This window comes from Taurulus bubalis (genome assembly GCF_910589615.1).
Source record: "Taurulus bubalis genome assembly, chromosome: 19".
Classification (NCBI taxonomy): Eukaryota; Metazoa; Chordata; class Actinopteri; order Perciformes; family Cottidae; genus Taurulus; species Taurulus bubalis.
The window spans coordinates 15,892,969-15,919,206 of record NC_136607.1 but is presented as its reverse complement, the minus strand read 5'-3'; the positions used below and the strand labels follow the sequence as shown (position 1 = coordinate 15,919,206).

General features: G+C 42.4%; 1 protein-coding gene across 1 annotated transcript; it reads left to right on the top strand.

Moving 5' to 3' along the window:
* Positions 1-1,638: 1,638 nt before the first annotated feature.
* pcsk5a (proprotein convertase subtilisin/kexin type 5a) lies at positions 1,639-25,862 on the top strand (the record flags this gene model as incomplete). Its single annotated transcript, XM_079234994.1, has 37 exons — positions 1,639-1,788; positions 3,857-3,961; positions 5,166-5,336; positions 5,478-5,621; positions 5,915-5,994; positions 6,246-6,334; positions 6,413-6,585; positions 6,773-6,979; positions 8,680-8,780; positions 8,892-8,995; positions 9,348-9,468; positions 9,748-9,936; positions 10,569-10,705; positions 10,849-10,974; positions 11,185-11,287; positions 11,449-11,639; positions 11,887-11,971; positions 12,389-12,492; positions 12,608-12,746; positions 13,024-13,139; positions 13,515-13,617; positions 14,526-14,662; positions 15,439-15,639; positions 15,811-15,879; positions 16,047-16,089; positions 16,273-16,415; positions 17,556-17,756; positions 18,903-18,986; positions 19,106-19,304; positions 20,118-20,332; positions 21,185-21,427; positions 22,182-22,409; positions 22,497-22,671; positions 23,304-23,521; positions 23,982-24,082; positions 24,437-24,662; positions 25,384-25,862. The coding sequence occupies 37 exons, from the start codon at positions 1,639-1,641 to the stop codon at positions 25,860-25,862; spliced, it is 5,700 nt and encodes a 1,899-aa protein (XP_079091120.1).
* Positions 25,863-26,238: the final 376 nt, after the last annotated feature.

Sequence of the window (26,238 nt, the reverse complement as noted above, 5' to 3'; positions counted from 1 at the left end):
TCCAACACCTATATACTGTCGTCACTAACTGCAATTTCTCACCCCTCAAGTTTCAAGCCTTTCTTATCTGTGCTGAATTGCAACATTAATATTTAAGAATATCGTGATGGTCTTTTACACACCATGAAAGATTTTTTCTCATCGCTTCAGATTGACCCAGTTAAAGCAGTGGATTTTTAAATGCAGGGATATCACTTCACAATGCACAGACTGCTGTGGTGCCAAGGGTAAAGACATTTGGCCAAAAAAAAAGAGGAATAAAAAAAAAAAAGAAATCCATCGCTCTAAGGGAGATCTTATTTCTAAATATTATTTCCCCCCAAAACAAAACACATCCTCATGGGTATGAATACGGCTTTTCACTGAAAACACATGGGCCATATACAAATCAGTTTAGACAGTGACCACTACATCATTATGTTTGTGGTGCATGTGGTCACACGGAAAAACAAAAGCACTCCACAGAAGCTGCCATGCTGTTTTTATTAAATTCACAAGATGCTACGGGTTTGTTCAGGTGCAAGGAGGTGACTGAGAGAAAAAAAACATGAATGTGCAGGGTATTATAGCTCAAATACTGAGTACCCCGTTCTGTGATACAGAGCAGAGCATATTGATGTAAGACGATGATACAGAGGTCATTAACATCAGTCCATTTTAACTTGTCATGCTAATATCAGTGGTGGAAGACGTCCTCACTTCTCTTTTACAAAAGTCAAAGTTACAATACGTCAAAAATACTCCATTACAAAGTCCTGATTTCCAAATCCAGTAAAGAAGAATTATTACTGATTGTATAAAGTACAAAGTACTCATTAGGTCTAACACAGTCTTGCATGTATCTGAGAATGCATCTGAGAAGTAAGAAGTGTTGTCCTCTATGGTGTACAACATAAGCATAAAATGGAAAATGTTCTTCAAAACTGTACTTAGATGCAGTACTTGAAGTAAGTCAATGTATTTAGTTACTTTCCATTAGTTAAAAATATAGTGATGTTTTTTTCCAAATTTTAGAGGACAAATGATACTTTATCACAATACAATCATGTGATGGTCCTATAGAAGAAGAAAACATTATTTTCATCATTGCTTTTTTTATTAAGCCTATTAGTTTGTTGCTGCTTTGTCAATTTCAATGACGATTAGATTGAGTCCTTTTAAATAATTGATTGCATGTAATATAATGTCATATAATTTGCACTATCTATTAACCAGTTCTTACACATGTTTTCACGTGTTTTTACCAGCTAGCAACCGGGGCCATTATGAGGAAAAAGACGCTAATTTAATTCCAAGTGAAACATGCAGACGAAGCTGCAACACAAGGACACTGTGGGCTGCAGCCACAGATGGGCTCCTCGTAAAGAACACAATGCAGTTGATCCCTGGCTCCCATGTTGAAGCAGTAATTTGATAGTTGCATTATCCTGCTGAAGGAGAGCCTTGACAACTCCAGCCGACACACATCCTTCCGTCACCCGCAGAACATCTGATGAAACGTGTTTCTTTGCGACAGTAGACTTGAGTTTCGGCAATGAGAAACACTTTCCGTAAGAGGTCAGTGTGCGGGGGCGACGCGTGACACACCTGTGGTCTCACCTCAGTCTAATTAGCGGAAGCCTCGTTAACTCCGCCGCAATGATGCGTTTTTGGGCGCTGTGGATGGGAATTCTTCTCCAGTTTTGTCGCGCGACGATTTACACCAACGACTGGGCGATAAGAATAAGAGGGGACCGTGAGTCTGCCAACAGGATAGCAGAGAGATATGGATTTACTAATATGGGTCAGGTAGGTGTCATCCAACGTGACAAGGACACGCGCATTTGCAGCCTTGAACTCAATTGTAGTCTTTGTAGTTTAAAACAATTGTTCAAGCTTGTAATTCAGTCAGTGTTCATGTCGGACTGTTATATGGATGCTCAGAAAGGAGGCCCGTCAGTCGACAAGCTCCAGGCCTCATCTCATTGAATGACGTTGAGCTCAAGCAAAACTTAATGACAAACAAATCTAGACAAAATAATGTCCCACATCTTTAGAAACACTCCTCTCTAACTCAGCACTGTCAATTATATAGATGTAATCAGTAAAATCAATAAGTTACTAGTAATGGCCCATCTAATAACCAGACTGCTACATCTGTAATGTCATAAAACAAACTATTATTGTAAATATCCAACTGAAGTTGTAACATAAATTGTTTAAAATTTGAGATGAAGTGCAATAGAGGAATATAATCAAATGGAAAAATGCTTTTTGTCTACTATTTGTCTATTAGTCGTCTATTCTGCTATTAATAAGGGTATAACGCATATCTCACCTAGACAGGAAACAGTAAAACACAGTTACATAAAAACACAATGCACAATAGAAGCTATATTAAAAGGAGCATCAGGTACTCCACGGAGAAGACTGAATTGAGGTTAAATAAATATATATTGCTCCCTATTCTTGCCTTGAAGAATATTTTGCACAGATGTGAGTGTGCTTTTTTTAAAAATTAAATAAAAAATATATAAAATGCCGTGTGCTGAGGTAGCAAGCTGGCGTCAAAAAATGTCTATCCTTACTAATTAAGATATTTTATGGCAACAGGGACACATTATTTTCTATAGATGTATTGGAATTTTGTAAAGCAATTCACTGCCCGCCATCTGCTTGGCAGAAGCTCGAGTAATGTTTAATTAATTTCTGTACAAGATTTAAGAAAATCATGATCATTTATGACAGTCAAAAGTCATTTTTGGAGCAGCCGTAGATGATTATGTCTCAAAATGATTAAGAAGGTAATAAGCCTAACTGGTAGAGGGGGTGCTAAACTGCCCCTAAGCTACTGCAGAATGAAGTTTAGATATTAGCCTAAGTATGGGCACCAAAAGTTTTTACTTTGGAGGACTCTTGCAGAACTTTTTATATCAGAAGTCAGCGACTGCTCATCTACATTACAAGCCTGCTGGGATGGTCATCGGGGTGTGAGACGGATACCAAGCTGGCAACAAATTAAAAAAAAATCACATTTTGTTCTCTCACCTCTTGCCTTTATTTCATTATTCTAACCCCCCTGACCGTGATATTAATTATCCAAACAGTTAAACCTCAATTGCCATTCCAATCCAGGTCGCAAAGTGTTGCAATAACTCCTTTATTCTAAAGAAATTATTTTTAAAAACAATCAATCAGACCAGAGATGTCCGTACACCCACAGAATGACCAAATAAAAAATAAATCCATAAATAATAAAGCAAATAAATAAAATAGAGTGAGGTATTGAGGCCAGGCCCATAACATTCTACACATGTACTCTCTGGGGAGAGGCGCTGTAATGAAAGTTGCAGGGTCCATGTTTCACTATGGGGGATATGAGAACCTTTGATGCTTACCGTTATATTGCTGAGGTCAGAAGTCAAAAGCTAATTTCACTACGGAACCATTAGGGAATATATTAGGATAATCATTTATTCTCGTCAGTCACAGAAAATAAGCAACCTTACGACACCTTTTTATATTAAAAGAAAAATGACAAGCAGCTCCTTTTCTTATATATTAGAAAAATCTGTTTGCGTCATGGCATTATGCACACACACACACACACACACACACACACACACACACACACACACACACACACACACACACACACACACACACACACACTGAGCAGCAGTGTGGCTGCAGTCTTGTGGCTCAGGTTGCTGTTGCCTGAAAAACTATCAGAGGTGTAAGGTAGCGGCCTTAATGAAACATACCAAAGGCAGTTCAATAATTTAACAGCTGTTTATTACCGTGACAAGGCAGGACGAGCGACACGCCTATACCTGTAAACAAATTAATTTAGAGGATTTGATGTCTGTTTCACTAGATCGGAGACCTGAAGAGTTATTACAGTTTTCGCCACCACGAGACGCCGAAGAGGTCCACCGTGTCCAATAAAGAGGTGGCTGTCGGCGTCGCCAAGGAGATCAAGGTATAGTAATGGGATATGAGGAGACGCTGCTGGATTATTAATCAGCGGCGTGTCCCCTCCCTTGCTCCCTCCAAACACAAAAGCACACACATGTACATGTACTGGCCCCGTCGACACGCTTATCCCCTCACGCAACCTCAAGAGAAACAGCTCAGGGCCACACGTTGCATTTAGAGTGCGGTTTATTCTAAGTTGGATCTTGTTTTTTTTGTAGCTTTTGCCATCGTTTCTACCAGTTATAATAAAAACTGTACACGCTATGATAATTGCTGAGATCTGAAAAAATGATGACCTCTCCAAAAAAGAAGTCAGACGATTTACAAAAGGTAGAAACTTGCAAAGTTTTAAAACACCCAATTCACTTTACGGACTGACTTCCTGGTTAAACTTGGACTATTACTATAAATAAACACATAGTTTTCCTGTTCAATTGACCTTTTGCTAAACCCACTTATTTACTTATTACTTATTTCTAAGCAGCAGAACAGGGTTATGTAAAAACAACAAAACAGTGAGGTCATCAGACTGTTTAAGAAGTGGACTCATTCACCGTGACCCATTGATTTGTGGACTACTGTTTTGAAGCATTTTAACCATTGTGATCTCTTTATTTTGTTGGTAACGACCTGTCAATTACAAAGTAGCCACACCCCAGGGCATACCCTGCTTTATAGTCTATTTTACTCTAAATATAATCACAATTTATTAAATGAACATCATGCTGTATTGAAGAGGAGTTGAAACTAGCAATTGAGACCACATTCTCATGTTTACAATGTTTACTGAGGTAATACATCATGGGAAAAGTAGGGTCATTTTCTCATTGACTTCGATACAATTGGACTTTCTTTTGCAACCAGAGGAGGAGTCTCCCCCTGATGGCCATTAGAAAGAATGCACGTTTAAGACACTTTCACATTGGCTTCACTTTTCAGAGCCGCAAGTTTCCGCCTCCGTCAGATCGAGAGCAAGTCATCCTGAGGGTGTGGACCAGATTTGTGGCAATCCATCTAATAGTTGCTGAGATATTTTGGTCTGAACCAAAGTGATTTGACTGAGGCTGAGCCATGCAGCTATATATAGATATATATATATATATATATATATATATATATATATATATATATATATATATATATATATCTATATATATATGTGTGTATATATCCATGTCTGTACCTGTACCCTGTGTGTTCCTTTTAAGGTGGAATGGCTCCAGCAGCAAGTGGTCCAGAGAAGAGTAAAAAGGAACTCCAGATCCGGTCACATGTCCTCCTCTGACGAGACCAAACACCTTCCCACTGCTCATCCTCACTTTAACCGCACCCAGACGCTGCCCTATAACAATTCAATGTGGAACAGTGTGTGGTACATTGTGAGTCAGATTTCTTTCCCTTTACTAAGCTAAAGTCTAAAACTTAGATGCATTAACCCAGACAGACAGAGCCTAGAATATACCCTGATTTATTCTTTACTCCCAGGGGCGAAATTGAATGTCTCACTATTTGCTCCACAGCACTGCAATGATGAGTCCAAAGGATGCCAGTCTTGTATGAACATTGCGGGGGCCTGGAGGAGAGGGTACACTGGGAAGGGTGTGGTGGTGTCTGTCCTAGATGATGGCATTGAGAAGGAGCATCCGGATCTGAAGCCAAATTATGTAAGTGCCCTGGGATGGGACACTGTTCTCGGGAAGGGAACATTAATCATAAGCTATTTGGCAAAGCTCTTAGTGTAAGAGCGCAGAGCTGAGACAGATTTTGCAGGCAGAGCTTTTGGGCCAAAGGTTCGGAAAGGCCGGCCAACAGTATTGGAATGGACATTAAACGTCTGATCCACTTAACCGTGGAGTAGACTGGTGAATAATGCTCTTTGTGATTTGTCTGATGAAACAGAGACAGATAGCCACTGGCATCTCATAATGTGCTGCTACTTACTATCCATCTGATTCAGGATCCTCTGGCCAGTTATGATGTGAACGGACAAGACGAAGAGGACCCTTCTCCGCATAATTTCAACAATGCTTCCAACTAGTGAGTACTTCTTATTCCTAGATGTCTCTTTGCAACTGTTTTGCAGTTCCCTTTCCTTCGTCACGATTCTCACTTTAATTAATGCACGCTTTTCGTTCCACGTTTCAGTAATTGCATACACATATGGATGTGCAAATCCTCCAGTCTGATTCCTGTCTTCTCACTGGTTTGATGTAACGGAAATAGCCCATCTTCTCCTCATGCATATGCAGCTAACCTCATGTTCTGATGTTCTCCTCCTTTCTCTGAAGCCATGGGACACAGTGTGCAGGGATGGTTGCTGCGGGTGAAAATAACTCCCACTGCACGGTCGGAGTCTCTTTCCAGGCACGGATAGGTGGTGAGTCCAAGTGGTGGCAGGAAACTGGAATTGGGAAGTTTTGTATGTAATAGATTCAAATGTGTTCTCTACCTCTAGGCATCCGTATGCTGGATGGCGACGTGACAGACATTGTGGAGGCCCAATCACTGAGTTTCAGACCACAGCATATTGATATCTACTTGGCTAGCTGGGGGCCAGAAGATGACGGGGCCACTTTGGAGGGACCCGGGCCTCTTACTCGTCTTGCTTTGCAGAATGGCATCAAAACAGTGAGAGACAGAAAGAGTTTGTTTATGAAAAAGGCTCGTTGGGTTTCATGTGTTTGTTTATGTCTGTGTCCCACCTGAGGCAGTGTATTTACTTCAAGGGTGTATTTTTTCTTCTTCTTCCTTTTATCAATGTTTAAATATCATTAATAAATGAATCACCCCTGTCTGTTTCCCCAATTACTCTCAGGGCCGGCACGGGAGGGGCTCTGTTTTCGTCTGGGCGTCGGGGTCCGGAGGGGGAAGACGAGACCACTGCTCCTGTGACGGCTACAGCAGCAGCATCTACACCGTCTCCATCAGCAGCAGCACTCGGCGCGGAAGCCCTCCAGATTACCTGGAGCAGTGCGCCTCCACACTGGCGACAGCGTACACCGGAGGGGAGACGGAGGAAATGGTGAGGCACGTCTGTGTTGTGCTGTTCACTTCTTCTAAATCAATGTGTTTGTGATCCACAGAATAACACATTCTCCTTCTCAGTCGCCGGTTACAAGCACACTCTGCACATTGGTACGGGTAGCGCTATGGTATCTTCATGGCTTGAGACCATCACCCCCAAATCTATTTGATCTACCTCACTAGATTTCACTCAAGGTTTATATGTTTATTTTATGTTTTAAAATGTAACGGCACAATTTTCTAAATGTTCCCTGGTGAGAATCTTTTTTTTTTGGAGGAATTATAAGGTTCAACAACGGCATGTCCTACACATCCTGGAAGTATTTTAGTCTGCACAGCAAACATGGGAACAAGTAATAATGTGAAACTGTCAACAGGCAAGCACACAATGCAAACATATATAAAGAATAATGTTTCCAATAATGCATGAATAATGTATTTACTTGAGTTAAAATTGAGCTTTTCCCTCAAGGGCATTCTTGTTTTCATTATTATTGTTACATTGCACATCAAGGTACATTTCTGACATCACACCTGTAACTTGAATGATGAGGGTCACAGGTGTGATTTTACTGGAAAAGGAGAATGAAAAATAAAAGAATGTTGGGTCCAGTCTGTCCATCCAAGAACAACTGGAGCTGTGTGGCTCACATCAGTTCAACTCCCTTTTCTTTTTCTGCAGAGCAAAACACAGATTATGGAATACATGATGTTATGATATTCATGTTGTTGCTTCCAAGCTCGTGAGGGCATAGCAGCCACCGTCCCAGAGGCTTAGAGTCTAAGGGGGCATTTCTGGAAAAAACTAATCTGAAAATCAACTACATTATTTTTGATACAATATGTGTAACTATGGTTGGACAAACAATCCAGATGCTTAAAGCTGTTGAAAACACAAAATACACATTTTCTGTGGAGCAGTGTTTGGGGGCGAGCAAGCAACAACTTCGGTAGTTGAGTGTGATCGGCTGAGACACCTGTCAATCAAGCAAATAGGCCCCAGATGTTCCCTGTATGAACTTTCTTTCTGGTGGAACAATAATTTGAAGACACAAAAAGTTACATTTGCTTGTTAGACCCTATAATAAGGGGCTATATTCTATAATATAATAATACATTGAAAATTGGCATTTTCCTATTAATTTCACAAGAAGTATTTTACAGCTGCATTGTAAAGCACCTCGGTAGTTTCCGCGTGTCTAATTATACAGTAAGAAGCTTTGTAAACATCAGGAAAGCCAAAGACTCAAGAGGCCTTGCGTAGCATGTCGGCATAGACAATATGGCCAAATAACAGGCTTCTTAAAGTTGGAATAGATATCGTCCTGTGGAATACATAACTACCTACATCTACTTTTTATTTGTTATTGTTGATTGGCAATAATCTTTGTGTTTTGCACGGCAACCCACCAGAGGAGAAAAGAACGTGATTATACAGTGTGTAATTATGTGTATTTTTGGAGCAAGGCATTTGGAAAACATTGACTCCATATATTTACCATACAATTAGAATAATATAATCATAAAATATGAAAATATTTGTTACAGCCCATTGGTAGACAAATATATATCATTAAATGCTATATGTCCTATCACTCAATCCACATATGTAAGTCCACTCCATTAAGGCCAAGTTGTGTGGAATGGAAGGTGAATACTGTTGAACGGAAAGCTAAAAAGATCCGGCGTCTTCGACAGGTAACGTTGGGGCCGCAGCAGAGCTGCAGCCGTGCTAAATCAGAGGCTTCACTCTCCTCCTCCATAGCTGCAGGCGTCATCGCTCTGACTTTGGAAGCCAAGTAAGGAGCTCACACACACACACACACACACACAAAATCCATACATGCAGGCGCCATTAATTGGTTTGATCAGGTGATGAGCTGTATTTTCTCCGTTTGACCTTTTCTCAGCCCGTTACTAACCTGGAGGGATGTGCAGCACATTATTGTCCGGACATCAAAATCTCATCATCTTCTTGCTCCTGACTGGAGCGTTAATGGAGCTGGATTCAAAGGTATTCCCACTGGACGTCTGCAAAAGAAAAAATGTAATTGCAGTATTTGCCAGCAGTTTGGAGAAAATTAATAATTGCATGATCTCTTTTGAATCTTCTCAAAACTAATAATAAAGAAGATGAGCAAAAGATCAGCTTGATAAGCATATTTTGGTAAATGTTCTCTCAGCTCTTTTTTGAGGGGGAAACTATCAGGCAGCGAGCATACAAGCTAATGAGATACTGTGAGCAGAACAGTAATAAACGCCTACAAAGTCCCAGGAGTGTGCGTGAGGTTTTTTATAAGCTGCAGCGCCTTTTATGCCCTAGCTAATGTGTTGTGTGTGTATATATGTGTGTGTGTGTTTGTCAGTGAGCCACCTGTATGGCTTTGGCCTGCTGGATGCTGAGAGCATGGTGAAGGAGGCCGAGCGTTGGAAACCAGTCCCCACACAGCACGAGTGTGTGGAGGAGGCTTCCATCCAGCTGAGCAGGTATCGCACCAACCGCTCTGCACTGCATCTCCGCTTTGAGTCAGGGCTTCCCTTGATTCCTCCCTTTTCATCACACTTCTATACACTATCTATTTCTGTCTCGGTTCACACATGGATTTCTTTCACATTTTATTCTCGAATACTTTGATTTATTTATTTATTTCCGTCTCCTTTCCTTGGAACCGTCTCCCGTGCTTCTCGTGCTTCTGCCTCCTCTCTCATCTCCGCCACTCACCTGCGTGTCTTTTATTCTTTTTCTGTCTCCCGTCTCATTGACAGAACTATTCATCCAGGCTCGCCGCTGACGTCTGTGTTTGCGAGCACAGGCTGCTCCAGCGAGCCGTCGCAGCGCGTCGTTCACGTGGAGCATGTCGTCGCCCGCGTTCTCATCACTCACAGTCGTCGCGGCGACCTTTCCATAACTCTCGCCTCACCTTCGGGCACTGTGTCGCAGTTGCTCGCTAACAGGTAACGAGAGCAATGCTCAATCACAGGACTGAATGTGTGGAACATATCGTCACCCCCACTCCCTAAAGCTTCAGCATGCGGTGTCAACATACGGTAATCTATGAGCAGCATTTTAGTTTCAGCATATAACCGTTTAAAACGCAGCATAACTCGCCACGGTGCTAAATTCTTCAATTTGACGGGAGGAGGGGGATTTCGATTTTGGCAAACACTACTGGAAAATTGCGGGAGTGTTTCAGAGAACTGGTGCCTAAGCAAGTTTCAGGCAAAATGATTTTCTGGATATTTTCAACGATATGCAGTTTCTTACTTTTAGCAAACTGCAGTGTCAAAAATACAGCATATAGCAGAAAGACAGACTCGGGTGTTGATTACTTTGTGATTTAAAGCACATTTGGGGGAAAAGTAAATATGTAAATTGTTCTCAAGTTCTCTTTTTTAAGCTGCACTAATCAATACTTTTATAATATATTCCTACAATGGATGTAGTGGAAGAGGTAGTAGTACCAATATTAGCAATAGTAGTAGTAGTAATGTTAGCAGAAGCCCCACTAGTAGCATTTGTAGTAGAATTAGCAGCAGTTGTAGCAGCAGTGGTAGTACTATTGTGATTATTTAATGTTTTGATTTAGGCCTCTTGACGACTCCCCCGAGGGATTTCAGAACTGGGAATTCATGACAACTCACAGCTGGGGGGAGCAGGCAGCAGGGGAATGGACTTTGAAAATCCAGGATACTTCCTCTCAGAAGAGAGACAACACTGACCTAGGTCTGCTCTTCCTCTTTGTAACATCACAGTATGACGAAGTATACAACGAAGTTCAACACGAACAGCAGCTAAAATACAGTGCAGGGCCTCCCGGGGAGAGGCCTCTTATCTTGCCCTCTTTCTGTTTCTCTGTTGATTCACAGGGACGCTAAAGGAGTGGTCCCTGCTGATTTATGGCACTGTAGGCCGGCCGTATCCCAGACATCATGAGCGGGGAGCCAGATCGGCTGAGATGCAGATGGACAGTGACCTCACTGAAGAATACAGCGGTGAGTCATGATCTGGGCTGGTATTAAGCGACCTCTTTTAGAAGCGTAGGCATCAGACAGCAGCTGAATGTTGTTTTTTTTGTTAGTTCAGGTTAAGTTCAACTTAAAAAAAAAAAAACATGTAAACATGCACCACAGTATATCTAAGAGAATATCTTCTCTGTTGTAGCCATGATGGTGCAGTGACTTTGTGAGTATTTGCCCTTCTAGGACCCTGTGACCCAGAATGCAGTGACGATGGTTGTGAGGGGCGTGGCCCGCAGCAGTGTGTCACGTGTTTGCACTTTTTTCTCAAGTTCAAGAACAGCACAAGGTTGGCATGATTACTCAGTGTAAAGGACAGCTTGTAGATCCAGAGTGCAGTGTACAGTATTTGGTGATACTGCAGAACATATGACTCACACTTATTGCAAATGTAATATAACTATTTTTTATATTTTTTTACATTTTCTTTGGTCCGTGTCCATCCAATAGGATGTGTGTATCCGAGTGTCCAAAGGGATTCTGGGGCGACCGCCGGCGTTGTAAGAGGTGCTATTCGTCCTGCGAGAGCTGCACTGGGAGTCGCAGTGACCAGTGCACTTCCTGTCAGCCTGGCCATTTTCTAACTGAGGGGAGCGATACCTGCACGGCCGCTTGTGGGGATAACTACTACCTCGACCACGGTTGGATTTCTGGCCTTAAACCTGCTTTTGTGAATTTAGTTTCGTTGTTACACTTAACAATACAGAAGGAATATCCTCCGGTGGACCTTTAAGGAACCGTGGCTTACAAAAGAGCTGTTTGGAAACAGCTGCATATGAGCCCGCTAATGAATAGTCAGTTGATGTAACTGCAGTTGAGGGGTGTGAGAGTAAGATTGATTAATCGCTGTGATGTGTATTCCATGTGTATTGTTTGATTTCCCCACAGATGCTAATATGTGCAGAAAGTGCAGTGAAAACTGCTTGAAGTGCACCTCCTACAGCATCTGCATGGAATGCAAACCAGACACGAGGTAAGACAAATTCTCCGATGATGGTTGAATGAACTGCTCTGTAAACATTGCTCCTTCTCTCCCAGCTGCTGAGAATACTGATTCTCCCTGTGCACAAACGCTCTGCAGCATCATAACAATTAGGAAAAGCTACAACGCTTTTGACTTTATATTATGGTAGAATGTGTTTTACTTCCCTATTCGCACTCAGCTCAAAAGGAACGAATATATTTTCAACATCCCATGTCAAGTTCACCATATTGTTGAGTTTGAAGACTCCGGAATACTGTGTTCAATGACTCAGTTCATCAAGTCCTTGTGGTGGCGTGCTGTGGGTTGGAAAACTGAGTCTACAGTCTCGGCAATGAGTCATCTTCACGCTGTCACATGATTGGTTGTGGGTGTCACGGTGCCACATGCTCTCTCCGGCCTCTACAGTCTGCAGGGGAATCGATGCCAGCGGAGCTGCGCGTCGGGATTCTACCACGACAATCAGGAAGGCACATGCAAGCCCTGTCATAAGGCCTGCGCTACCTGTGCAGGTAAGAGCACAGGTCAAGGGTCAGGAACTGTGTGAAAAGCTCTTTAAATGTCTTTAAAATAAATGACTTCTGTGTGTCTTATCCATTGCAAAAACACATCGTTCCTGACGTCAAGGTGCAGGTGTTGCGGCATGCAACGGTTGTGCAGAAGGCTTCTTGATGGAGGAGTGGAAGTGTGTGTCCTCCTGCAGTGCTGGCTTCTACGCCACCGAGCCAAGCCCAGAGATAGCTGATGGGCACAGGATATGTAGGAGGTGAGCTCACTGGTGTGTGTTCAGGTGTGGGTGGTTTGTTTATCTGCTGATGGCAGGCCTTATTCTGCTGGTTGGCTTCTCTGTGCGCGTGTGTGTGTGTGTGTGTGTGTGTGTGTGTGTGTGTGTCTGTGTTTTGCTCATTTTCATGTTGTTTTTAGTTGTGTGCCAGTATGGGTGTAGTTTGTTTTTCTGCGTGTGTGTGTGTGTGTGTGTGTGTTTGCGGTCAGGATCTATGTTTGCGTGCGCATGTGTTCACTCTCGGCGCTCTCCTCCTCAGGTGTGACGCCAGCTGTCTCACCTGTGTGGGGCCGAGCCGGGGGAACTGCAGCAGCTGTTCCAGCGGTCACAGCCTGCAGGAGGGAGCGTGTGTTGTTAACACTGTGTGCACAGACGGTCAGTCAACCATCTTCTTCCTCGTCCACGTGTTGGCTCACTGCTGCCAGATAATTAAAGCAACCTTAACACATTTAGTTCTTATTACTTTAAAAATAATTTCCTTTGAACTGAAAACAGCTGTTAATGATTGATGGGACTATAAAGGCTAATTTATGGATATTTTAGAGCTATATATGTATATATTTACAACACGACATGTGTTATCATTATCTTCATTCTGAGTCAACCACAAGTCATGTTTATTTGTAAAAAAAAAGGGGTCGCGTGTTCTGTAGATGCGGCTTCCATCCTTTGGTCTCTAAGCCTCAGATGATTATTCATTATTAATATTCATTCTGAGCCAGCGTCGGTCTCTTGCTGCTTGTCTATCAGGAGAGTACCAGGACAGTAACGGAAAGTGCCACGCATGTGATGCAACGTGTCTGAAGTGCACAGGACCGCAAAGAGAAGACTGCATCAGCTGCGTTTCTTCACGGTGGGTTGGTGTTGACTTTTTAGATACACGGTCAGAAATTAGCGCAAATGAATTCCTCCCACGGTTCATGTGTGAAAAAAAATGTTGCTTCACCATGATGTGGAGTCCCAAATAAAAATATTTCAAGGATAGATTGTTATTCAAAAAATCCAAGCCAGTAAGATGCTGACTAATTAATTGTGGATGTTATTATGCCAGAGTCATCTCTAATTTTAAACAAAATGTCTAAGAAAATGAAGCGTAGCTGAAGCGATCAGTCACTTAATTGACGAGTCGATTCAAAGAACAATTATCGGCAACTATTAGGATAATTAATGTATCGTTTCAGTAATTTTTTCAAACAAAATTAGTCGGAGACAAATGTCAAACAGGCTCTGGTTCCAGCTTAAGGTGAGAGATGTTCAGTTTTTCTTATCAATCTATAAACTGAATATCTTTAGGTTTTGCTCAAACAAACGAGGCATTTGAAGATGTCATTTGAAGAAAATTGAGATGGGCAGATGTATTTTTTGTCTTTTTTTTATTGACTTTATTGGGTAATTGGGGTAGAAAAAAGTATTGTATATGAATAAGTCATAAAATGTGTCATCTGTGGTCTGTTGCTTTTTAAATAATTTGTCAGAAGGAAAATGTATTGCTCACCAGCACATCAATTGTATATATAATAGATTTTCAAATAATCAGCATCAGTATCCAAACATCCCTCATTGCCTCCCAGTGTATCCAACCATGTCCTCCCTCTCCTCCCTGTGTCAACACGCTCGGCTTCATCTGTGTAACTCTGCCATATGCTACATGCTGAGGTGTGAATGAGTTCATCTCGTTTGCATACACATAATTCATAACTGTTGATTTTTGATCTGTTGCAGCTGAAAAAAAGTTGTTTTGGATGTTATTGTTGGCTGCAGGGCTCTAGATGTCGGCCGCTGCGTGGTGGAGTGTGCAAAGGGCAAGTACCAGTCAGGTGGCCAGTGTCACCTGTGTGACCACACCTGTGCCACCTGTGTGGATGCCAGGCCTGCCAACTGTACCAGCTGTGACACTGGTGAGGACTGAACAAGTAAATCACGCTGTGTGTTAGCGTGTAGCGTGTGTATATGTACTGTGTGTGAGCATAATCATCAGTCTAGAATTCCACATATTGTTCACCTTTTTTTTTACCTCTCTCCAGTCACTGTAATGGTCTCAAAATCACTCAGTAAGATAACATGGGTACATGCACACAAAGCAGATCCTCCTAAACTATGAAAATAGAATTACATGTATACGTGTATTTTTCCCTTTACTAATCACTCAAATTCACTTTCCTAAAAATATATAACAGGGCTATATATATATGTATATATATATATATATATATATATATATATATATATATATATATATACATATATATATATATATATATATATATACATATATATATATATATATATGTATACATATATATATATATATATATATATATATATATATAATTAGAGCGGGGAGAGTAAAGTAGTAAAATAATGAGCTGAAAGATATGAAAATGTTTCATAGAGTTAAGAGGAACTGCATAGTCAGGTGATCATTTAGAGTAGAATTATTGATTAGAGCATATTTAAGACCTACAACTTAAAATACTAACAATCAAAAAACAAAAAATTAAGATTACCCAATAGATTATTTATTTTCTCTGAAGCTAAATGACTAACTCAATGTTTTGTGTATAGAATACGCTGATAGAATAAAGAGATTGATATGCCTCCCAAACTTACCACATCTATGTATTTGATCAAAGACTAGAAAGTTCAGCATCATGATTGGCCATCTGTCCTCCAGATAAGTTTGGACTGGAGCGATACTTGTACACAGGCCTGTGTCTGGACGCCTGTCCTGAGGCCTTCTACCACACCGAGGAGAGGAGCTGCGAGCGCTGCTCGGACCAGTGCCGGCTCTGCACAAGCCCCAGCCGCTGCCTCAAGTGCAACTCCTCCTACTACCTCTCTAGTGGGGTGTGTGCAAAGCTGGAGTGTGGAGAAGGTAAACAAGGTCACAGTGTTATGTATGAGATGGGTTTCTCATACCTGCCATGCTACAGTGTCAAAGATAACCTTGAAAAGCATCGTCTCGCCCCTGTCCCTTCGCTGTCTCACCCTCTTCTTTCTTTTTCTTTTTTTCTCCCTGTATTGTTCTTTCACACTCTTTTCTCAGGGGAGGTCGAGGATCCAGATTACGACGACTGCATGGCCTGTGAGGAGGGCTGCAGGAAGTGCGTCTTGTGTAAGTCACTGCTCAGTCGCCATAATAAAAGTTCTCCCGCAATGAGCGCTGCCTAAAGGAGACCGAGCTTTCCTCCTCGATGTGTTGCCGACCATATTCAAGGGTTCCTCTTGGTAGTTCCTGTTTAAAAGGAGAGCTGAGTATTGTTTTTTGTCTGCTTTCAACAGATAACCCCAGGCATTGCCTTTCCTGCACTGAGGGCTTTTACAAGTAAGGCTGTGTGCCTCACTGTCGCCATGTGTGATCTAGCCTCTCTGCACTCGCTCCGCCCTTCAGTTCACTGATAGAATGAAAAGAGCCCTTTTTTGCTGTGAGAGTAGAGAGCGTGTGTGCGTGTGTGTGTGTGTGTGTGTGTGTGGAAACCACAGATATAGACAAAGCTTTTGTTATCAGTTTTCAGGATGGCTGCTACAAAAACTGCCCGGCTAAGACGTACAGCGTAGCGGAGGAGATGACCTGCGTTCCATGTGATGACAACTGCGTGAGCTGTGATGAACATGAGTGCTACTGGTGTGAGACCGACCTCTTCTTATCAGGTAGAATTGCCCCACTTGGTCAAGACGAGGAGGCATGGAGCTGTATTTTCAGTGGTGGAGGAAGGATTGTGGAGTGGAGTGCAAATGTTTAATATTTTCTACTAAAAGGTAGTGTCGTATAAAGCGACAGAAAATGGAGATGCTCAAGTAGAGCACATCAAATTTGTACCGAAGTTTAGTACTTGGTTACATTCCACCACTGGGAAGTTTTAAAGAATACAACATATTAAAAGTGAGCAATGTGCACAACATACTGTTATATTATTATGTTTACTACAGTATATTCATTTGGGGACTTTAAAATATTAACTGGGGAGACTGACCTACTACATTTTATTTGGTTTCTGTATCATAACAAAACAAGCTATACAGTTTAGATCATAGATCCAAGAGGTAACAGACAAAGGCAGAACTCAGAGAAAAAATAGCAATTGCAAATCTGTCTGCCACTTCAGCACCACGGACAGCGCCATAGATTTATCAATACACCGTACAGTTGGGCTTCAGATATGCCGGGGCCGTGGCCGGGGTCATGGATTCTAGCTTCACAAACCTCAGCCAGATAAAGTCAATGAGTCAGGCAGACTAACATGTTCACCTAAACAACCAGCTACTAACTAGGGGATGGAGAGGGGCAGGTTAACGAGGGGCAAGTATTTTGGTCATTTTGCTAACAATGCAATTGCTCATTGACTATATTATTGTTTTGTTAGAACCGATGCAGCATTTCGATGTCACAGCAGGTCGAGCTAATTGTATCTACTCTCTTTACTACTTCATGCTCATTTAATGTCTGTCAATGCATTGGATTTTACAAGATTACTCGTTTTCAAATATGAATCTTCTAAAGTCTGTAGTAACTTTAAACAGGACCAGATTAACTACCAGAAAATAGCTGTAGTTCCCAAATCTATCAACCCAAGTTGCTTTTGATTACACACTTGTTTTTTAAGAGATTACACACTTGTTTTTTTTAAGAGCATATTAATATTAAAATAAATAGTCCTTGATGTGTAAAATTGGTGGATTTCCCTCTTTAAAGTACAAGTAACTAAAATAGTGAATTTTCCCAGCCAAGTGATTTACATACAATATTGGGGGGGGGAAACCAACAGTGACAATGTCTACTTTTTTCCCCAGAAGGGAGATGTGTTTCGACGTGTCCTGGCGGTTTCTATGGCGACGAAGACAGCAATGACTGTGAGGAGTGTCACTCAGACTGCGTGACATGTGGCGGCCCGGAGCACGATGACTGTCTGTCGTGTGAGGAAGGGGAGATGCTGGAAAACGGAGAGTGTGTATCTGACCATGAGGTCTGTTCCATTAAGACCTTTCGCAGCGGTAAGACTAATACTTATGTATTCCACTAATCCAACTGTCTGCTTATAATGAATCAGGGATTTGGGCACTTTCACAGGGGCAGAAAAGAAATCTTGGAGGGTAATTGGTCTGCGTGCCACCGTCCCTGAACCCCGTGCCAACTTAAGTACTGCAAACAGGCAGAACTACTGAACGTCAGCCAGATACAAACTTTGAAATAATTTATTTTATATGCTGAACATTTAGTTCCCCCCAATAATTACTTGGACAGACCTTTAAACAACATAATGGTAATTAGTGCGAGACAAGACATCTTAATTATAGGAACCAAAGTAACTGAGAAAAGTACAAAGGTGGCAAATGAACACACAGAGCTGAAGTTATTCTTAAACTTTTAATCTTAGCAACTACAAAACCTTGGATTAAAGCCATACCTCCACACACAATGTGCACAGTGTATCAGAATAGTTTCAGGCTTTTCTGTATTTGTGCGTTGATTTAGATTATGAAGAGTGGGTTTAAGTTAAATGCTGTTGCAGGAAGGCATTTTGGGAAACATGCACTTATGTCTGGACACTAAATATAAAGCTAGCCAGCAGGTATTAGCGTAGCACAATCAAATAAAGCAGGTGGAAAACCGCTAGCCTGACTGTTCAACGTTAAACGTTTGACTCATGGAAGTCATTGCACCATCCAGAAAACAGTTACAGCATACAACTTGTCATCTTTACAAGACTGTAATACTTGTATTTTTTGTAGGTGTAGAAAGCTGCTTTATAAATAGTGTCACACAAATGGGACATAAAATTGCAAAGAAGATATAATGTGTTAACACGTACAATTTAGAGGAGTTGATTGGCGGATTCCTAAAAAACTTTTAACAGCCAGGCTAGCGGTTCCCCTCCTGCTTCCAATGTTTATGCTAAGCTAGCTAATCACCTGCTGGATCTAGCTTCATATTTAGCTTCCAGACATGAGAGCGGTATCAATCTTCTCATCTACCTCTGAGACAAGTAGGCAGAAAACTGTATGTCCCAAAATGTCAACCAATATTTCCCGCATTATAGTGCAAGTCGCTAAGAAGATCGTGTCCCACTATCTGACTGTTGGGGCTGCATCTGTTAGCTAGGACGGTGCTTCGTACTATAACTATTGTTTCCCCTTCAGATGATGGAGAGTGTGAGAACTGCCACCCGTCGTGCGAGTCCTGCTCTGGAGAAGAGAAGACCCAGTGTACAAAATGTGTAAAAGGTCTGTTGGTCACTTCCCTCGATTAGATATGCTTTCAGCAGTTTTCTATTTCCGTGGTTCCACCACAACATATGAATCTACTTTGCAGTATTGATGTGTACTCTTTCTTCCTCCTCCAGGGGGGTTTCTGACCGCACAGCAAACATGTGTGCCAAAGTGTCCGGGGGGCTTCTTTGCCAGTCGGCTGAGCGGCGTGTGTGAGGCCTGCCCTCAAGGCTGTTTGCAGTGTGTGGACGCTCAGCACTGCACGCGCTGTCAGAGCACTCGTAAAGCCCCCTTATTCCTGCAGGCTGGACACTGTGTCCAACATTGTGTCAGGTCAGGGGTCAATCCTATCAATATGCATTTGATATACATGCGTTCGCATGCTTTTTACATACTGGTACATGATTGTGTTCCAGCTTTATCTGGAAATTGACTCCTAAGGAAATACTGTAGGGATTTAACCGTGGGGGTAAAATCACAGGTCACATCGGGTCAGATGTTTGAGGCACGGTATTCGAAGAGCCAAAAATATAGTGGCAGGAGATGTATTTGCTGGCCATGATTCAGACATTCCCCACTTGATGTTTATGTGCCATTAAATTGTGACATCCTTGAGTTTGAAGGAATATCTTGTCCTTGCTGAAGAGGTCCTTGAAGCATCCATTAGCACTGAGATGACTATTTGAACTTTTTGGCCATGAGGGCTTTATTTTCATTTGACTACTAGCAGCTACCAGGCACATTTTTGTGTTAGCTATGCTTAAGTACGACATGATTGTCTGGATACATTATTAGTTGTCATCTGTAGAATAAAGCAAAGACCAGAGCAAACTCCTCTTGTTTACCCAAGCAGCAGGGCATTTATGATGGCATATTCCATAGAAAAAAAATTAAATAAATGTAGTCAGGCTTGACACTTATTACAAGGAAAACATTTTTTTTATTAAGATACTTAATACAACCACAGTGTATACTTAACTGGTTTTAAGTAGGAACATTAAGTGAATGCATATGTTTAGTGATGCATCTATTTTTTTGTCCATTATGCAGCCTGGTTCAGGGATGCAAATCCAAAGTACGCATGCTTAATCCCGGTGTACCGTCTCGTGTCTGTGCGTCTACTGATGTCGGTCTGGCTCCTCACAGGGGTTATCCTGCAGGCCAGGCGTGTCGGAGCTGTGCGCCTGGCTGTGCCTCCTGTGGGAAGAACGCCACCCACTGTCTCAGCTGCGAAGAACCTCTCCTCTTACACGAGCACCAGTGTGTGGAGGAGTGTCCTCCGGCGCACACTCTGCACGACAGGGAGTGCCAACGCTGCCCCTCAGTCTGCCAGGAGTGCAACCCTCTCGGGCAGTGCACAGGTACTGAAGGACGATCAAACCAGGACACATTCAGATATACATGCTCATTCAGTTAAATCCAGAATGATTTTACTTCTCTGGATAATGTTATCAGTACCAGCAAGTTGGTGTTTGTTATTTTTAGCAACACTAGTGACATGACTCTCGATGTGGTAATGTTGCTCAGTCAGCCGGTCCACCACCTTGATTGAAAATGTCTGGAAACCATGAAAGCATGCACAACATTTCAGGGCAATCCATTCGACAGTTGTTGAGTTATTTCAATGCAACCTAATGACTTTGGTGATTCCATGACTTTCCCTCTAGCACCCCCATATATACTATATAGTGAAATAACTCATGGATGGATTGACATGAAAGTTGGCAGACAGTTATGGAAAAAACTGGTGATCCTTTGACTTTTCCTGGAGCATCATTAACTACTTTGGATTGTGACTGAACACCAAAGCAGGGACAATCCCAACAGGCTCAGCTGCATGTTGTGTTTAGTGCTAATTGGCAAATGTAAGCATGCTTACAAGATAAACTAAGCATTAGCATTGCTAATCTTTCTAAAACGCCTTGTTACTCGTAGTCTTGTTCTCCGCTAAACGACACTGTCAGACATTTTATTCAATCTACTGTTTACAATTGAGTGTGCTTGTCAAAGTGACAACATTTGACTCAACGTTCTCAAGTCAATTCTTCATTCACGTCGTCTCACTTTTTGAGAGTGACTGAAATCCATGCCTGACAGAGAGGACTCTTCTTCCTCTTGTTTGCCTCTTAAGGACTTGAGGGAGCTCAGTATAGTTTCACTGACTTGCACTAAATTGTTGTTCCATGCGGCGCTAAAAGCTGTTCTTTGTGCAGGCTGTGAGGAGTATCACTTTCTCCACGAGGGACTGTGTGTGCTCGACTGTCCCGGGAGCTTCTTTGAGGACAAAGAGCAGAGGGAGTGTCTGTTTTGCCACCCGGACTGCGCTTTGTGCGACGGCCCGAACAGCAACGACTGTGACGCCTGCATGGACCCCGAGGCCACGCTGCACATGGGGGCATGTCGGGCAGCCTGCCCCTCCCATACGTACAGAGACGCCGTGACGGGACAATGTGAAGGTACAGCAGAAAACGCAGCACAAATTGATCTGGCTGTTTTACAGTTAAGGCTGATTTTAGGTGTTATACCTTCAGAACTCCTATGACAAAGTCAGAGATGCTCTTTTTCTCCTAAAAGTTTATTTTCCAAACATTTACTGTCCTGTCGAGCGTCCTTCATGCATTTTCTCAATTATACTCTCTACTATGCCGGAGTGTGTTTCCTGACTTTAGCTCAGACTAAAATAGCAACGCTTTTTCAGACGGTTAACAGGCAGCTGTCAAACTTTGAAAACTGAACAGCGATGCCAAAGACGGTCCCTAGAGAAAGACACACTCTGGTTTTGTTCTTCAAAAACACAGAGGATGGTGTGCTTCTCCGAGGAAAATGTTGTAGGCGATGCCCACTTGTGTTGCTTTATACAGTAGCTGCCAGCAGTGAGACATTGGAAAGGAAGTGCTGCTGCACTGCACATCATACATAGGGTGATTTTTTTATTTATTTTGTATATATATATATATATATATATATATATATATATATATATGTTTATTTTCATCTGAAGTATAAACAGGCTGCAGAACATGTTTTCACAAATCACACTTCAAGAACCCAATAGGTGGAAATCCAAACAGATACTTTCACTCCAGAAAAAAGGAATAATTCAAATTACCATGTTAGATCAGATTGATTGGGAAAAAATATATGAATTATCCTTCATGTCCCTTACTGTGTGATATAATCCTTTGACTCTATTTTTACCTGTATTTCCAGACTGTGATGCGTCTTGCTTTACTTGCTCCAACGCTCGCTCTTGCACCAGCTGCAGAGAGGGTCAGAGGCTAGAGGGCCACGGCCGTTGTGCACCATCCAGCAACTGCTCACCTCATCAGTACGCAGACCAGGACGGGAAATGCCATCCGTGTCACAAATATTGCCACCGGTGTTCCGGTCCCGGCAACACTCACTGTCTGAGCTGCAACCAGAGACATCTCCTGCTCAGTGAGTCGACCTTGGTCTTTGTTTTGCGGATTCTCTGAAGCTTTTGTTTGTTTGGCCTTCTGGTTATTTGTGTGTTTGTTGGTCCAGATGGCACCTGTGTGGACGAATGCCCGACAGGCTACTATGAAGACTTGGGGCAGCAATGTGAACCGTGCCATCCTTCCTGTCAGTCCTGCGTTGGAAAGCACAGCCACGAGTGTCTCGCCTGTAAAATCCACTTATTTCGGGAGGGCAAGGAGTGTGTGGAGACCTGCCAGCACAGGTAGTTTAACCCGCTCACCGTCCAGCTGCGCCGCTCATCCATCACATTAAGTGCGGTCACACAGTGTTGTCGTTAATAAAAGATCGGCCTAGTCACTTAATGTCATTGCGGACACTAAACCACTGCTCGTCTTCAGTTAGCTGGACAAGGCTGCAGTTTGGGGAAAGAAGTTAATTTAGCTTGAGATTTAAATAGCCCTTCATGTGGCCTGTAAAATGCTAATTAGACTTTATTTTATTTGGGGTGCGGCGATTGAGAGAGTTAAATTAATGTGCCGTTAAATTGAGGTGCAGTTATATAGTCCAGAGGAAACACAAAAGAGATACAAAGGCTATTTATTCCTGTGCCACCCAACATACTTTCAGAGCTTCTTAGGAGCAGAACAGAAAATGTGGCGTTGAATATATGCAGGACCTGAGTCTCACTCTCCTCTCAGTGGTTTAAAGTGTTTTGTTATGGCTGCATCTCCTCTCCTCATGATGGAATGGCTTCTATCTCATCATCGATGTCTGGGGACTCACGGTTGTGTAAAGCTGCATGTGAATGGGTACCTGTGGAAAGGACAAACAAAACTCCAATCTCATCCCCTTTAATTGAATCTCCTCTATCATAACTTTCTCACCATCTACCAGTCACTATGGAAACACAGGCTCAAGGATGTGTGAGAAGTGTGACCCGAGTTGCAGCGAGTGTATCGGGGCCGAGGAGGACAGCTGCCTGAGCTGCGCTCTGGGTCTTATCTACTTGCGGAGAGAAGGCCGTTGCCTCCCCTCGTGCCCGCGGGGATACTACCACGACACTGCACACAGGACCTGCGATGCCTGCCACGCCAGCTGCAGAGCGTGCTCAGGTAGGAGCGTCCGCTCAGCAGGAATGTGATGTCAAGCAGAAAAAATATATATCAATTCTCTTTTTTTTTTTTGAAGGGACTGCAGATGTGGAAGTGGTAGATTGCTGTGTTTCTCCAATATTAATGTTATATACAGTGCATGTACTGCACATGCTACATTCATCTGAAAAGAATATTTTTAACACTATTTGTCTAAAATTAAAAAACAAGATCAACATATTTCATGAAAATATCAAAATCACCATTCATGAATTTAGTTCACTTGTTAATATTTCCAGCATCAGGACGGTGTTTGTTTGATTGTAATAAAGGGACATGTCACGGAGTGCAGTGGTGGGGTTCAGTCGATCTCTATGGTACAGAGGAATACACGTCAGCTGATACCTGATTGCAGGATTTGTTGATAAGGTAAATACAGAATATTCCCAGATTTACTCTTTAAGTTGTGGTGTATCTGCAGGAAGGGATTCCCAGTCCTGTGACTCATGCTACCCTGGATACCTGCTCTCAGATGGCATGTGTGAATCCATGTGTGACATAGGCCTGTATCCTGTCATGAAGGTATCTTTTAGATTTTGTATTTCATAAATATTACATTTGTGTATATATATTTAAAAAAAATCCCTACTCTGTGCTTGCCTCACCCAAATAATGACTTCTAATGTTTTGACCCTGGGTATTATACAAATGTAATTCAGACACTTATTAATGCACCAGGAGAACAGCTCATGCTGGCATGTAGAAGCATATTAATGTATTTAAGCTGAGAGGCAATGCATAGTCACTAAGTCATTTCTTTTAGAATTGTGTTTAAGAGGCAAAGAATCAGGAGTTGTGATTTAAAATGCATGCTGTCGCTGTGAGTCTGGGTATGTTGTGTTTTTAACAGCAGTCCTTTCTTTTGCCCCTCATCAGAATTCAGGCCACGCTTGTGAGGACTGTGACAGATCCTGTATGGAGTGTCGCGGGCCTGGTCCAGCCAACTGCACCATGTGTCCTACTCAGGCCATCTTAGAGGCTGGAGGACGCTGTCTGCTTTGTTGCCGCCATGAGGAGGAGGAAGATGAAGAGGAGGAGGAGGAGAAGGAGGAGGAGGCCACAACGGAGCAGCAGGACTGTTGTAACTGCACCGAGACTCGAGGTAAGCTGTAGGTCGGTCTTGCTTGTTAAAAGGAAATGGAGGAGGATGGAGAGGGACATGGCTGGGTTTGAAGTGTCCGATTTTTTTCTCCTGGAACTAATACACTTTGTCAACTTCAGATCATTTTATCATCTTTTATGATTTTACAGGGGAATGATCTGTAGATTAAACTTCTGTCTGTCTGTTATAACCCTTGAAAACAAATCAACATTTTAATTAATTAGTATCTTCATAAGCAAAAAATGCCCATACAAAATTCCAAGAGCTCAAGGTGATATATTGAAGGTGCTTGTTGAGTCTGAATTTACCTGACACTTTGTTACATTATGTATTCGCATTTTTACCAGGAACAGTGTGTTCAAATCTAACTGTCAATGTCAACTGTCTGTGATAATTTATACATCACTTTATTCAAACCAAAATAAACGCAGAAGAGATTTTTTCCTGGATCCCGTGTGTAGATCTTCCTCTGAGCTGACACAAAGAAAGCATTAAGATTGGTCAGTCTTTATGTCGGCTGGGAGGTGGAGCCCGAGGGGACAAAAGTCTGCACTTTTCACTTGCTGCTCTTTATGCTCATCACTGAGTGCATGGAATAACTGAAGTTGACTCAGATGAGCACATCAATATTTGTATCGGCTCCTTTCTTCACCCATCTGGATTTAAGCAGCTTGTCAGTAAGAAAGACAGATTTACCCGTCTGTGTTTTTTTTTTTTTTAGGAGAGTGCGTCCTGAGCACCAAATTAGCGTTCAGAAATGAAGAGGAAGAGGAGGCCAGGAGTAATCCGGCAATCTTCATCATCGCCGGCATACTGTTGGTGCTGGGACTGGTGGCCGTCGTCTTCATCATCAGGCACTCGCGCTCCAAGAGAGCGCCCCCAGACATCACTCCCCGCGGGTACGAGAAGCTGGGCTCCGGCGGCAGACACGGCGGCGGCTACAGCTCGGCTTCTTCGGCGTCTTACAGCGGCCGCAACAGCTCTTCCGGAGGCCGCTTCCAGGAGGCTCAGTTGGTCGACATGACTGAACGCCGCTCGGGGAGTAAGGGTAACGAGGATGACGAGGACGACGAGGACGACGAGGACATTGTTTACATGGGGCAGGACGGCACCGTGTACAGGAAGTTCCGGTATGGACAGCTGGGAGAGGACAACGATGACGAGTTGGAGTACGATGACGAGAGCTACACGTTCCGGTGAAGTATGCGAATTTCTCCTCTGGATTCCTCCTCTTTCTTTTCATCTGCGCTGTTTATCTCCTCCTGCCCTGAGGGACAGACCCGTTTATCCTTCTCTGAATAGGAGTTGAACCAAATGAGACACAAGAAGCTATTTATAATAAGCTGCATTTTACAACTGCTATTCATTCACAAAATGTGCTGCAGGAAAAAAATCTGCTATTCAGCATTCTTATGGACTTTTTAAATAATTAAGCTTGATTTTTCTGCACTTTGTTTGGAGTATGATACATATGGCATATATAAAAAATGTTATCATGGACGTTTACTAGTTTTGAGAGTTTAATTAATCATATTATTCATCTTTTTAGTTGTTGTGGTGTTGAATTTTCATTTTA